Raw genomic sequence first — 14,960 nt, 5'->3', positions numbered from 1 at the left:
ATATGAATACCACTAGGGCAACAAATGTTCCAGTCAGTCTTTGACTGAATACTCTATGAATATCAAACCTGTAGGGAATGGGCGAAGGCTTCTCTAGAAATAAGAATGTCTTGCTGTAGGGAATGGGCGAAGGCTTCTCTAGAAGTGTCTTACAGTTTAATTGATGTTCTTCAAAGTTTACCAGTGAAGGGTTAAGTTTTGTTTGAACTCCTTGTTGTTACACAAAGTAGCAATCCTGTAGAAATAACTACAGTTCAAAACACTAACACTGCAGCAAAAGCAACCCAAAGTCACTATGGGTTTTTCTGTTGTCTTAATGCTTAGGTTTTGTGAATGCTGTAATTAGTTTTGGAGCACAAATCGTTTTGGGATACAATGGGGTCTGATGGAAATAAAAATTTCAAAAGCACTGTTGCAATCTACTGGAAGAAATCAATGATTCCACCGTCCTCCCAGAAGTAGTAGATATTTCCAGTAGTGAAAATGAGTTGAAGTCCACCAGGACTTGGTTTCACTCTGTACCTTGTGTTCTGTTGTTTGTCAGGTCAGTTGCTGCACAAGAGTTAACAGGGGGGTGTTACAGAGGGGAAAAGCAGTGTCAGCTACAGAAGAAAACCAGCTCTGGCCTCTTAACGTTCACCTTAAAAAAAATCATTATATCTGAATTCTTTGTACTCGTTGCTCACCAGAGCTGTCTCTGAGGTCACCAACTGTGCAATGGATACTGGACAGTGAAATGTAACATTCACTGTGGCCAAGGATCAACCAGAAGACTCTGCTGCTCAATCTCCTACACCCACTCACCTATGATCTATTTAAGCAGAACCTTCTCTACTACCACTGAAAAACACATTCTACTTCAACTGAACTACATATGCAGAGAAGGGCTCACATCAGAAGGTCAGACAATTCTACTATTTGTGCCCCTGCAGTCAACTTCCATTATCCAATGCTCAAACTGAAACACAAGAACTTCCCTCACTATCAGGAGACACTTTGACTGTGTGACTGAGCACTGACACAGGTTCCCTAAAGTCTTTGTAGAATCTCCATCCTTGGAGGTACTCAAAAGCCACCTGGGCATAGCCCTGGGCAACCAGCTCTGAGTGGCCCTGCTGGAGCAGAGGTTTGGACAAGATGACCTCCAGAGGTCCCTGCCAACCTCAACCACCCTGTGAAGAAAGGGTAGAGAGAACATAGAAACACTATTTCAGGACAAGAATTCAGGAAAAGTATGTGCTCTTGCTATTTCATGAGCTTTAGAATTTAATGATTTACTATATAAGCTAAATTTCTGACAAATATGCACAAATATTCTTCTTCTACTTCATGGAAATATCCTCTTGGATTTACTGAATGATTCTTGTGCCAAGTTAGTGATTAAAAGCTTTGTTTCACTTTCACAGGTTTGCCTTTGTCCCAATGTATTTCTTCTGTCCTCAAAATTATCAAGTTTTTTCCCCGCATACAGCGTCCCAATGTATTTCTTCTGTCCTCAAAATTGTCAAGTTTTTTCCCCCACATACAGTATCCCCACGAGTTTAAAGCCTGAGCAGTAACTAAGTTGCCTTCAAACCTTTTATTATACTTTCCTCTTTGGAGATGAAAGGTATGTGATTGTAATCTGCCATTTCAAAATTCACTCCTAAAACCTGGAGCCGCTCAGAACAAACAAACTAAAAGAAATCACAGAAGAATCTCACTCATTTTATTCAAACTTCAGGCATGTTTCTGCTTCCCTGGCACAGCAGAGCCCTGTCATTACAGTAACCTCAAAGGAAGGCAAAGCCTGAATTACAGGTGACCATTGCACTTGAACTGCTTTGAGAAAAGCCTTCTATTTGTTTAAGGTAAGCAGGATCTCTCTAATGGAGTGGATCTGCTGAATAAGCTATTTCCAGCTCAACTTTATGACTTACAACTCTGATTATGAATTAGCAACTCTGACCTGGTAAAGTCAAGAAAATGTTTGTTCTGGTTCAAGCTTTCTCATCTACTTTTCTGCAGTCCTAATTCCGCCTTTGCCACAAAACTTCATTAGGTGCTGACTTGAACTGGCTTTTTTAAACATTAACTTGAACTGTAATTTCCTACATTTCTTCCTTCCCCCACAAAAACCCTTTACAAAGTCAAATACTTTAGGAACAAGTCCTACAGGCTTTCAACTGCAGCAAAACACAGATAGTTTCTGCAGTTAATTACAAAAACCAGGGAATTTACTTCATCTTGGATAAATGTGTTGTCCACAGGCCAAGAGGAGGAAGTTTTGTTTTCCTTTTATACAGACTTAGGCTACAAAGGCAAGATGTAGGTGTGGGCTGTGTCTACACCTCACAGAAGGTGTAGACACCTTTGTAGAAGTTGAAAAAGAAGAAACAAGAGTTTCTTGTCCCAGAAAAGTCCGCAGTGTTTCCCTAAAGAGGAGTAACAAACCACTACAAACACACCAATGCTTCAAGTCACTTGGCTTCCACCAGCAAACCCTGCACCCTGTTTTGTATGGCAGAGGAAAATTTTTCAAAAGACAGATTTACAGACAAGTCCAAACTTTATTTAAAACTACCATTTGGAACAGTTTTAAAATTACTAAACAAGTCACAATAAAAAATAAAAAAAGATTAAGACAGAAAAAGAACAGTGCAGCAAAACTGAAGAGGATTCAGTTCCAGCTGTCCCAGCTGCCCCAGGCAGAAGTTACCATACCTATCCCTAAGAGGCAGTGTGTCCAAAATTGTACATTTCTATACACTTCCAGAATTCTGGGAATTTAGTGCTGATCTTCCATACGCGTTTGTGTACATAGAGTCTATAAATGCAGGTATCTTCAGGTTATTCTCATGCACTCTGAGCTCCAAAAGTTTCTGTAAAATAAGAATAAATTCATTACTGTCTGTCAATGACAAGGAAAACACAGCTCTTGACCACATTTCAATTCCTTGTGAGCATCACAATATCAACATTATATTAAAACCAAAAAAGTTTCTTTGACCTGCATTACCATTAAGTTCTTTTAGCTGCAGAAATACTGTTTCATGACAGAGACCAATGTTTATTGCTGTCATACACACTGGAAGTTTCTTATACCTCATGGTGTGCTTCATATAAAAAATAATTTTCTTTTCCCTGAAGAGATTATTTCACTGTTCTGAAAAGTCTCTTGAACTTTTCTATTACAAAGACAGTGAGCAGTCTGACAGCAAATCATCTTGAGTGTTATTAAATCAGGTAACAGCAATTAGGATTTGCAATATTGTTTAAACCCAAGCTTGTATTACAAAGAACAAAACTACTATTTCATTTTAATAAGTTACAAAACCATTAAATTATAACATGCATTTTAAATATGGAAATTTTTATTGCTTTATTAGCCACAGAATTGAACCAGAAGTATATAGAAGGAACATGGAGGGCAAAATCCCTTCATATCAATATATCATTTTCAAATGCACGACAACAAAAAAGCATCATCTTCTTTCAGCACCACAGTAACTGCTTGCTTCAATCAGCGGTAACAAGATATTTAAAATCTAGGCCACTCCCAAGGGTTTCCCCTGTAGGGCTAGAGGATTTAGAAAATAATCTTTACCAGGTTCTTTCAGAGTTTGGGCATCTCCTACTAATTCTTGATCTTGAGCTCCACCTCCATCCAGTAATTCATCAGACAAACTGTTGGTTTGAGCCTCCGTTGCCATTTTCTTCATTAAATCTGCCTTTGTAACAGATAAAGCAAAACTTAAAATTCTGGATAATTTTTACTGCTGTCTAGATAATTAATAGACATTTAGGGTGTGCACTTCTAAACAACCACCCCACAAGCAATAGCAAAATACCTCTGAATACACTGCAAGTTTAAGGGGCAAGTCTTCAACTTTCACAAAATCATCTTCATCAGATTTTTGACTGACGTTCCCAGAACCAGCTTCCTGTTAAGAAAAAAGAGCGATGTCTCAGAGAATAGTGCTACTTTGTTTTATTTTCATTCCAAAACTAGATTTTTGACTACTGTAATAAGAGTAAATCAAAAAGCAATGCCCATATCAAATTTGCAGATGAAAACCGAACAAGACTGGAAACTAGAAGTAACAATGAAGTAAAAAAAAAAAGCTTCTATTTTCTCTTGGATGTCTCTTAACTGAAATATACGTACAAATTCATTCACCAAGACGGGTGACTCCGTGTCAGGGCTGCCAGCCATGGAGCTGTCAGAACTTGCAGCAGATGATTTGTTTCCTACACACGTTGTATCCAGCGTTTGAGTTTCATTCCCTGGTGGAGATGAGCTCGATTCTTCTGTTTTCATGTTGGTTGTTATGAAGGATTCTGGGGTATGGGCTGTTAAAGGTGGCGTATTCTCCATGACGTTGAGATAATGAGGCAAAATTGGAGCCACATCTTGTTCACCTAAAACCACAAAACTACATTTTAACTGGGCAGAGATAATAAAAGATTCTGAGCATACAAAAATCCCAGATTATTATTACTTTTTTTAAAAAAAATTACTATTCAAAGCTACAAATGAGAAAGTGATTTAGCCTGAAATAAATCATCAGTCACTAACACTCTCATACGCTGAGGTATCAGCAAGTATCACAAGACAGTGTACAAAAATCCCAGATTATTATTACTTTTTTAAAAAAATTATTATTCAAAGCTACAAATGAGAAAGTGAATTAGCCTGAAATAAAACATCAGTTACTAATACTCTCATACTCTGAGGTATCAACAAGTATCACAAGACAGTACTACTGTAAAATATTCATTTTAGGCATAAAGAGCTTAATACAGAACAATAAATTCCTTAGCATTTTGCCACATTCTTGTGGCAACACAATGTACTCAAATACTGCTTTAGTCTACAAAAAAAGACCAAGAACAAAACCAGTATTTGCCCCAGAAAAACCCAAGAAAAAGGTAGCAACAGTTAGATTATAAGTAAGTTTCATACCACATGGTAGTGTTTCTGTCTTTTGGCAGAAAATGATTTCTTGGTTCTTAGATCAGTTACAAGGCAGAATATAAACTTCCCACAGAAAAATAGAAAGTGATTTCAATTGCTGGGAAATGGTAGTAGCAGAAAAAGCAAGTACCAAGCAAATCTAAACATCCAAATACTGGAAGAGACAAATTAGCTCTGCTACAGTTGTGTGCCAAAGGCTGCAACTATCAACTGAAATTCTCTGTCCAAGATAATTCTCACAATACACAAACTCACACAGAAGTGTTACTCTCTCAGTTACCGTGTACTGGGCTCACCTTTAACATTAACAGACTCTTGTTCTGATGACAAAATCTCACTGCTTTTTGTCTTACTCAGCTCTTGGTTTGAAGTCTATTGAGGAAGATGAAAACAAGTTAGAACAAATTCAACTAATCAGCTCTGTAGCTTATTGGCTAATTTATTCTTCCTTGCTAACTAGAAACACACTGTACATTTGCTCTGTGCTTTTGTCTTTCAACTAGTTTGAAATAAAGATAGCAAATTCTACTCTGCTCTTCAGCTGGTCAACTATTAACACTGATATGTGTGTTTTATCTAAGCATTTAATTTTATTTTCAGTATAGTAGTTCCCAGGTTTCAGTTCCACTGAAAAAGACCTTTTGTTTTAGCCTTTAAAGTAAAATGTTCCAGTTAAATCCTTGCCCAAATGTGAGTAGCTCTTGAGTAAACTGAAGTTTCAAAAGACTCAGAAGTCAATCTTATTTACTGAGATGTAAAGAATTGACAAGTCTCCAGAACCAGGTCACACACATCCAAATGTTTTGAAAGAAACTAACAGTGAAATGACAATAGAAAAGCCAATAACATTTCACTGTTGTTCTAGAAAAACGTATTACACAATAAAGAAGAAAGAGAAGTCAGAGACATGCTAGAATACAAGAGTCAATGGCTTCTGTAAAGGAAAGCCCAATGAGAACTTGATGTTAGCAACCAGAACAACTAGTGAACAGTTTAAAACTTGATGGTTTTTTGAAAGTTAACCTTTTCTATTGCAGCTTAACGTTCTCTCTCTCTGAAAGCAGATTTAAACACTAATTTTGTGTGCGTTCATCCATCCGTTTTAGCATCAGCCACACCAATAATAAATTCAGGTGGGGAATGAGCAGCACATATTTTGCATGTAGCAGCTGTTGCTTTCATGTGATTCCTTACATCATTCTTCCACTTTTGTTAGTATGAAAACAGTGCAACAAGAAAAACCCAAGTGTTATCTACAGAGATTTGTCTGAAAAGCTGTGCACTGGCTTAGGTCTGCTCTGTGTTCACAGCTCTGGTGTACCTGTTCATTTTCAGTTGTTGTTTCACTGCTGGCTTGTAGAGATGTCTGCACATCAACAGGCCCTTCCTCAAAGTCTATTTCTTCATCTTCGTTCTCATCTTCTCCGACAGAACACAATCATATTTTAGTGGTTTTCAAAAAAAAACTTAAAGAGAAAAGGGAGACATTTTGGGCCCCAACATATAATTCTCAGAGCACACACAGACTTTTGACTCTGAAGACCTTAAGTACCATTTGTGCCAACTCAGAACATCTGCCCTTTCCTTAAGATGAAAAGTAAAACAGCTTATTCCTTATCATTAAAAAAGATAATGTTAATTGCTAAAAATAATTAAACGCTGTCTCTATTTACTGGCCTTGTCACTTAATTCTTCAAGGAATGATTACATTCTGAATGAGAATACAGGCAACAGCCCCAGACCAAATCCCACAGTAAGCACCTTCAGAACAGGCCTGTCTTCTTTAAAATACAGAAAATGAATACTGAAAGGAAAAACAAGATCCTACCCTAAAGCTGCTCATCAAGTATCACAAATTATTCTATTTCACTTGCGTAGCATTCAGCATAAACTTTGCTCTTCTTAGACTTTCAAATTGTCAGCCCTAAGGCAAAGCTCATGCTACATAAAGGTCACCAACAATAAATAAAAGCATCTTTAATAGTCTCTTTGTTGATCTGAGTGCACTTCTTGAAAGGTGACAAGATAATATTTTACAAGAAATGCATGGAACAGTGTTTATCTGGCAATGGCTCAGCAGCAGAAACAGGAATAAAACCCAGAGCAACCAAGGAGCTGGGATCCAAGTCATGTTTACTGAATGCATGTAATAATAAAGACTTATTGATGAAGGCAGATTTTTCTGGTAGTCCTTTTCCAGACCATCAACTCAAATTAAAAAAAGGAAAATTATAATTTACCTTGTTACTTTGATAAAGTAAATCACTGAAAGTAACAGAAAAGAGATAAAATCCATGATGTTTAATAAATTTATAAACACCAGGAAACGGGCTGCTTGTGGAGACCGGATTTATGACAGAAAACAGAAAGACTAAGTGATCTGTGAAATTATCTGAGAAATAAATAAAGACAGTTGAGAAGCATAAACATACTTTGTCCTCATCGACATCTTCAGCAGATGAACAAACATCCACCTGGAGACCTTTTTTCGCCTAGAAGAAACACAAACTCTCTTCAGTTCTAAACTGAAATGATTTTGAAAAACTGAACCAAACTAAGGCTTCGTGAAAGCCTGGCAGAAAGGCCAATCTTACAAGAACTGCTAATCTCAAAACAGCAGCAGACAGACCAGCAATCTTACAAGAACTGCTAATCTCAAAACAGCAGTAAGTCACAGGGACTTCTACACTAGGAGAGATAGACATAGGAGATAGACATAGATGTCTTCAAAATTTTAGAGTTGCAAGGTATTACCAAAAATTGTGTTAGCCCTTTTTATTTAAACGATGATGTTTACATGGGATAATTCTCCAGTCTGGGGTTAAAACACATTTAATATATAGATTTAGACAGACCAGCTCCGGCCGTTAGCCCTTTTTATTTAAACAATGATGTTTACATGGGATAATTCTCCAGACTGGGGTTAAATCACATTTAACATATAGATATAGACAGGCCAGCTCTGGTCAAGACAGAGTTGTGCTTTTCAGTGAGGAATCTAAAACCAGTCAGTTTACTGGACTCAAGGCAGCCACAAAATCAAGCAAGATGAGATGTGTCCGCAGCAGGATCCCAGACCCGAAAGCTGTGAGAAGACCACATAGAGATAATTCTGTGGGTCTGTCTAAAGTAACCAAGACCTACCAGTTCTGGCTCTGTTGAGTCTGAACTGCTGCCACAGCAACAAGGCAAACGTTGACCTTAACTCTTTGTCTTCCAGAAGAGAAGAAATGCTAGATCTAAGTTGGCTGCAGGCACTCTCACAGCAGTCTACGAACTATCTAACAAAGACCCAATGAGCAACCTCAGATAAAATAAGAGGTCATGTCCAAATCCTTCTGGATTCACAGTGTTTCTCCGGCCTCTTTCCAAGACAGTCCACAGTCTCTCTCACACACCAGCCATAATACTGGTATATTTAAAGTTCAACTATCTTGAGTAGCTGATGATATGCTTAAAACTACTTAAAGGCCTTTATGACAAATTCACAAAATACCCTCCATTGATATTTTTAAATGAGTTGAGGTTTGCTTTGGTATTTCTGTTTCTCAAAGAAAGATGAAAGGACACTGAAGTCATAACTATACTATGCAAGAAGAAACTGTTATGTGTGATGGAGTCCAGCTTTCCTGGAGATGGCTGAACACCTGCCTGCCCATAAGAATTAGAGAATGAATTCCTTGTTTTGCTTTGCTTGTGCACACAGTTTACCTGTTAAACTGTCTTTATCTCAACCCACAAGTCTTCTCACTCCTCCAATTCTCTCCCCCATCCCACCAGCGGGGAGTGAGCCAGTGGCTGTGTGGGGCTCAGCTGCTTAGTTGGGTTAAACCACAGCAACTCCTCGGAGGCTCCAGATGTTAATACCATTTCAAGACTTGACTATTCCTTACTATGTGCACACATAACCATGAAAACACATTTTCTCTGAATTACCAACAACAATTGGTCTATGCAACAACAAAAACTCTATGCACCTAGATGCCTTAAACAGACACTCATCTATAATATAGGACATCTCCCTTAGTGAGGAAAACTAGTTCATGCTTCTAACACAAGCACTACTGTGATTACACAGCCCTAATTCATAAAAAAACATAGATACTTGAACTAAGGTACTCAAAAGTAGTTTAGGGAATACAGATACATAGGAAAGTCAGAAAAGCTACATTTTTCAAAAATATAGTAAAACAAACCTCTTTAGCGTAAGACTGTATCACTTCAGTAGTTTCTATTTTTCTTTTACATCTCTGCTTTACAGAAATGCTGTTGTTGTCCAAGTCTTGCATGAGTTTAAAAAAGGCCAATTCATTAAATAACACTTCAGAGATCTCCACAAGAAGATCCTCCCCACAGTCTTTCAATTTCCTGCCAGCAAATTTCGCCAGTGAATCCTGTGAAGAGAAATAATTCTTCAGTTTTTGAAACAGGCTTTCAAAGACTAAGTATTTGTCATATTCCTAATAACTCAAAATTAGTTAGGTATGTATTAGCTCATACTTTTTAAAAGATATGGTTTAACATCTTAGATTTTAAGCAGACTAGTCACGTAATAGAATGTATCAAGTTACTGATTAAAACTCTATATTAGGGAGAGAAAGGGAGGGAGAGAAAGCATTCTATTGATTTTCAGGAATTTACACAAAACGTTCATGAAGAGCATCACCAGAGCTCTCCTTGAAGACAGCACCAGTCAGGAGATACACCTCTCACTGTCTGGCAATGATGGAAAAGAAGTTCTGTGCATAGTAAAGCTTTCATTTTAGAAAACAAGGCAATACCTCATTGCTATATTAAAGCCAGAGAACAGCAGTTGTAAAATATAACTTCATGGAAGCTGGTTTATCTGTTGCTCATTATCCAAGCTGCAATAGTGCTGCAAAACAACACTGAAAAGCTACTGACCTGCAGTATGCTGCCAAGCTGCTTATGAAAGAACTTCACAAATTCTTTACTTTCATCGTTTTGTTGTGTAAGAGTCAAGACCATGCGTCTTACTGATGTCAGTAATTGAGAAGAGCATACTTCATCCATGTGCTCCTAAACAAGTATCACAAAATGAGTTTAGTTAACACTTAATTTTTAATTTTTTTTTAAATAGCCATCAACTCAAATACTGAAATTCATTTATAAACAAAATCCCCTTTCCACTGAAAGAACAGCACTCCACGAACCAGTTCCTAACCCATCTCACAAAACAAACTAACTGAAACACAGTTACAGCAAATATACTTCATTAATGGCTGACTGGCCGTGACACACAAAGCTTTGTTGCACTTCTGCACCACATTAGTACCTGCCACCTTTTAACGTCTGGACAAACTAACGATCTTCACATGTTGTGGCTGTGGACTCAGGTGTATTAAAGTTTATGGTAAGATATCTACTGTTGTAAGCTGCCTTCAAATTGCAAACAAAAGAGAAGCCTTTGGGCACTGACACTGGGGCGTGCCAAAAATATAGACAGTTTTTAAAACCAGTATCAAAAAAGTACCTTATTCATCAAAGCTAATCTTACACACTGCACATACTGTAAAAGGGAGCGTGGAGATTACTTAAGCATCTGACAACTCAATCTCCTCTGCTTTTTAACCGTGCAAAGAATGAACTGTGACTATTTCTCCTTCTTTTAAGTAGCACATTTGTCCTCTCTATTCACAATGTTTACAAGCTCTCAACAATTTTGAAGATATTTGTAAACAGAAAATAATGCTAAAACTCACAGAGCTATTCTTCAAAAATATCTCAAGTTACATCGTATGTAACAGTTTTAATTAAAACTATCTCACTTCTCTTTGCTAAAAGGCAGCAAATAATTCAAAAGCACATTCTCAAACATTTCTATTTGATTTGGTCAGCTCCAAACAAAGACCAAAGTTCTATTATTCTTGATGTCAAGTCCACCAGCCCTATGCAATCCAGAAACCTTCACATTTCTTTCTCCTATTAAAAACCTTTCTGTTGGAGTATTTAATCCTTACATCATCCTCAGCAAGGTCTGCAACTTAACACACACTTATTGGCAGCTGCTGCTAAGATGCAAGTTATCCATTTTAAATAATGTTCTTCCATGGAATTGTGCAGGTCCTTCCCCTGTTCTCCATGTTCTCCCCTGTTCAATAATGTTCTTCCATGGAATTGTGCAGGTCCTTCCCCTGTTCTCCAAATTCACATGTTACTGAAATAGGTTCTTACCTTCAGGAAAGGAATGACCTCTTTCATAATGGCTTTAATCTGCCGGTCGAGCTGCTGAGTATCTATACGAGGACACGGAACAGCAGAGGCGTCACTTGACTCCGGCACAGGACAACACTCACTGGTACTTGGACCTCATTAAAAGAAACATACATTTCAGTCACTCAACATTAAAGAAATACTAATTCCAAACCCATATATTTTCCTTTTTTAAAAATAAATCAGATTTACTTAAGTATGCAAAGATCCTTCGAAGCTTTGCTAAGTTTTCAATATAAATGAAGAGGAAAGCAAGTCAGCCAATTAAATGACTCTTGATATTTAGAAGACTTATTTTCTAAAACTAAGCAAAATATGTATATATGTGCATACCTTCTAATTTAGCAGCAGAAGCACCCTGAAAATTACTAGAGCAGCCCTCAGAGTCAAGGGTACTTTCAGCTTCAATTTTCATACGCTCATACTCCCTCATCCTAGCCAAAGCTTGATCTAAGTGAATCACTGTGTTGCCTATATTTAGAATAAAAACACCTTTTAATCTAAATAAAAAGTTTTCAATTGATACACAAGTAAACAATGATAAAAACGAATTCAAAATCACAACTTTTGAAATCGACATATAACGATAGTTGAGTTATAATATTTTTTTACACAAGTTTTCAATTGATACACAAGTAAACAATGAAAAAAACCGAATCCAAAGTCACAACTTTTGAAATTGACATATAACCATAGTTGAGTTATAATATTTTATTACACGCTTTGAACAACTCAAAGTGTTTCACAAGTGACTAATTTCTCTAAGTGTTGTTTTACAAAATGTGGTTACACGCTAAAAATCAAAGGTTTTTTAGACTATTTAAGAGTAGACAATCGCAGGCATTTTAGGAGGGAGGGACTAACACAACACTGTAAATCCCATCATTCTTACCAAGGTCATCAGTGGCAAAGGGTTCAAAATTTGAAGATGTAGACATAGTACTCCCATTGTCTGCATCATTTTGTTCACAATCTTGACATGCTTCTGTAGAAAAGTTCTTGCCAAAAGTTTCCTAAAAAAACACCAAAGAACAGAATACAAAGTAGGAATGCACCATCCTCTCTCAGATGTGTCACCAACCAGGCTGCTTGACTAGGAAATAACCTTACTTTCAGGGTATAAATCCATCAGGTGATTCTACCATGTTTGTTTCAAATACTTCAACTGTAAAATACATAAGAAACTGTGCAGAGTATCAGTGATTTCTTAAATATAAAGTAGTAAAAATTCCTTGGGAATCCTGTGATCAGTACTTGCCCTGACGTACTCACAAGAGGATTTTGACTCTCTTTGAGTATCAGTTTCCAATCTGAGTCTCTGTCCACGTTCTGTTCCTCCCTGACACATCACTCATTTCCAGCATCAAGAACCCTACTGTGTTTAATCCCTTTTGCATTAATATTCTCTTGCATTTCTTTGTTCAGAAAAGTCTGTGTAAGTTGAAATGAATTTTAGAAAAATTCAATCCCTAGTATGAATATTTCAGTACACAGTACACATGCATCTAAGTTGAAAAGAGAGGAAAAGTTGACAGGAAATTAACGTCTGAACTTGAAAACTTACATCATCTGTAGAAGCAAGGCTTTCACTGGGAGTGAGTTCAGAATTTGATGCCATCCATGTGGCCGAATTCAGTGATTTTGTGCACTTGCCTTTTTCGTTGTTCTCAGACAGATGTCTGGTCACTATATCCTGGAAAAAGACAATAAATCTATACTGTAAAAAAGGATCTAAGATTTGTTTGATTCCCACACAAGATCAAAAATTTCAGGCGTACCTGCAAAGCGTAGAGAGCCCTTTGCCTCAGGTAATCTGTGTTCAGCAGCTGAAGCTCATGGAAAAGTTCAATAAGAAAGTGAGGACGAGACTCATTTTGAGAAATGAGCGTTGCCACTTCAGAATAAATTGTGTCTCGTAAAGCTTCAAACATAGAAAGATCACTACCAGTTTCTGCAGGAAAAAAAAAAAGGAACTCGTTAAGTCCTTGACATGCATCCAGTTGAAAGCAAGCTGTTTATTCAGTATGCAAGTTACAGGTACACAAATTATCTCTCAATTATTGTAGCTTCCATTTTATAGCTGTTTTTCTAAAGCTTACTCATCTCCTGAAGGGCAACAAAGATGTAAACATTCTGAAATAACACTTTATGCAATCCTTCATATATGAAATAAAATGTAAAGCATTCATAGAAATAATTTTCTTTACGATTCTGGACAATACCTTTAGAAAGTATTTATTAAAGAGAATATTGCACACGCAGTGTTGCTTTCAGAATAGGTACTCCATACCAAAAATGGAGTTTTAAGATATTTCCAAAGGTCTCAAGTTTACATAATACAAGTAGTCCACATTCTTGCAACACAAGCAACAACACGAAGAAAGCTCTAGACTGAATTCAAGAAAGGCACTGCTTCCCATCCCTCCCCCACAAGCATAAATCCTACGTTCTCATACATGTCTGACTTCTGAGACTCACACAAAACCTCCTGCCCTTAAGCCCTATTACATATGTATGAGAAGCCAATGTGTTCCCCTACCAACCTCCCATTCCTTTGAAAATTAAGGATTATCCTTGCATCACAACAGTTATTACATACGTATTTTGGCAAGTGTTGAATGGGAAAAAGTTACATTTGGAAAACTCAGCTTAGTTTAACAGATGCACATTTGTTAGTATTCAAGTTAATGAAGTTATTAGCAATACAGCAAGTGTTACTGTGCAATTTGATTATCTGCAAATAGTCTACCAGTATTTTTAAGCATAGAGGTCAGCTTTTTGAACCTTGAATAAGTCACTAGAAATTGCTTCCCTCCTCCATTAATAAAATGTAATAGTAGCTTTTAAACATACTAAAAATGCCTACTGAATTTTTTTGTTGGCATCTACCTGCCTATTTTCCACTTGTAATTGGGACTAAAAACATGATAAACACATTCTTCACAATTACAATTCAAAAGAGTTTGTATCATTGCATTTTGTGCAAACTACAAGCATCTTTCTCTTGCCTTGTTTATAGAGAAGGCGCCGCAATAGTGCTGAGTTTGAACATCTGCTAAACAGTCTGAGTTACAGGCCCAAAGCTAAGAGGCAAAAAAATAAAAGTAGTAGGACATTGTTGAAGCTGAGCAGTGAATGCATTACCTGGCACTTCAATGCATGCATTTCTGTTAGACTGCTGCAGAATTCTCCTAGCATGCGCTGTAGGAAAGTGGGGATAGACAGTGATAAACACAAAAAATGCGCACCAGAAATCAAGACAGGGTCTATACAAAACAGCAGGAGGAAAACTGCTTTAGTGATCCAAACCACAGCAAAGCTGCTTATTGCGAGAACGTGACTGGTGAACAGTTTATTACAACAATAAACAGCTCTTAGTGTGGACACAGCTACATTGACAAAGCTGTACATCGTGCTACAGTGACTAAAATCTCTGCATCTTTCAAACAAAACAAAGGTACTGGCAGAACCTAAAAAGACACAGAAGAAAATATTTTTATGGTCTAGACGCAAGAAAAGCAGTGCAGATGGCAGTAATGTAAGGGTTTATGTGATGTTATAAGACTGAATTTGAATGGTATTTGATAGGGCTCCCTTAAGCATGAACAGAAAGAAAACGTATGCAGTAGGGAATGCAGATTAAACACTGACCAGTGGCACCTGTTGTGCAGATACTTCCCATAAAAACACCAGCAAATGGGTGACTGTTTCGGTTGGCGAGATTTTTGTTTGGTTTACAGTAACAGGTTTGCTTCTAAATTATTTTAAT

The 14,960-nt window shown here is 37.2% G+C and overlaps 1 protein-coding gene across 1 annotated transcript in view; it reads right to left on the bottom strand.

Annotated features, from left to right (window-relative positions):
* Positions 1-2,529: 2,529 nt before the first annotated feature.
* Positions 2,530-14,960, bottom strand: part of PCM1 (pericentriolar material 1) — a 36,495-nt gene continuing 24,064 nt past the window's right edge. The window contains exons 24-38 of the mRNA XM_014945506.1: positions 14,336-14,392; positions 12,970-13,142; positions 12,756-12,884; positions 12,084-12,204; positions 11,525-11,662; positions 11,153-11,286; positions 9,863-9,997; positions 9,154-9,351; positions 7,278-7,449; positions 6,279-6,379; positions 5,254-5,329; positions 4,148-4,401; positions 3,831-3,923; positions 3,587-3,710; positions 2,530-2,861 (exon numbers count right to left, since the gene is read on the bottom strand). Of these exons, the coding sequence (XP_014800992.1) occupies positions 2,836-2,861; positions 3,587-3,710; positions 3,831-3,923; positions 4,148-4,401; positions 5,254-5,329; positions 6,279-6,379; positions 7,278-7,449; positions 9,154-9,351; positions 9,863-9,997; positions 11,153-11,286; positions 11,525-11,662; positions 12,084-12,204; positions 12,756-12,884; positions 12,970-13,142; positions 14,336-14,392 (1,931 nt within the window). The 3' untranslated portion in view covers positions 2,530-2,835. The remainder of the gene's footprint in view (positions 2,862-3,586; positions 3,711-3,830; positions 3,924-4,147; positions 4,402-5,253; positions 5,330-6,278; positions 6,380-7,277; positions 7,450-9,153; positions 9,352-9,862; positions 9,998-11,152; positions 11,287-11,524; positions 11,663-12,083; positions 12,205-12,755; positions 12,885-12,969; positions 13,143-14,335; positions 14,393-14,960) is intronic.

This window comes from Calidris pugnax, unplaced genomic scaffold, assembly GCF_001431845.1.
Source record: "Calidris pugnax isolate Ruff unplaced genomic scaffold, ASM143184v1 scaffold58, whole genome shotgun sequence".
Taxonomy (NCBI): domain Eukaryota; kingdom Metazoa; phylum Chordata; class Aves; order Charadriiformes; family Scolopacidae; genus Calidris; species Calidris pugnax.
This window is presented reverse-complemented; position numbering and strand designations above follow the sequence as displayed.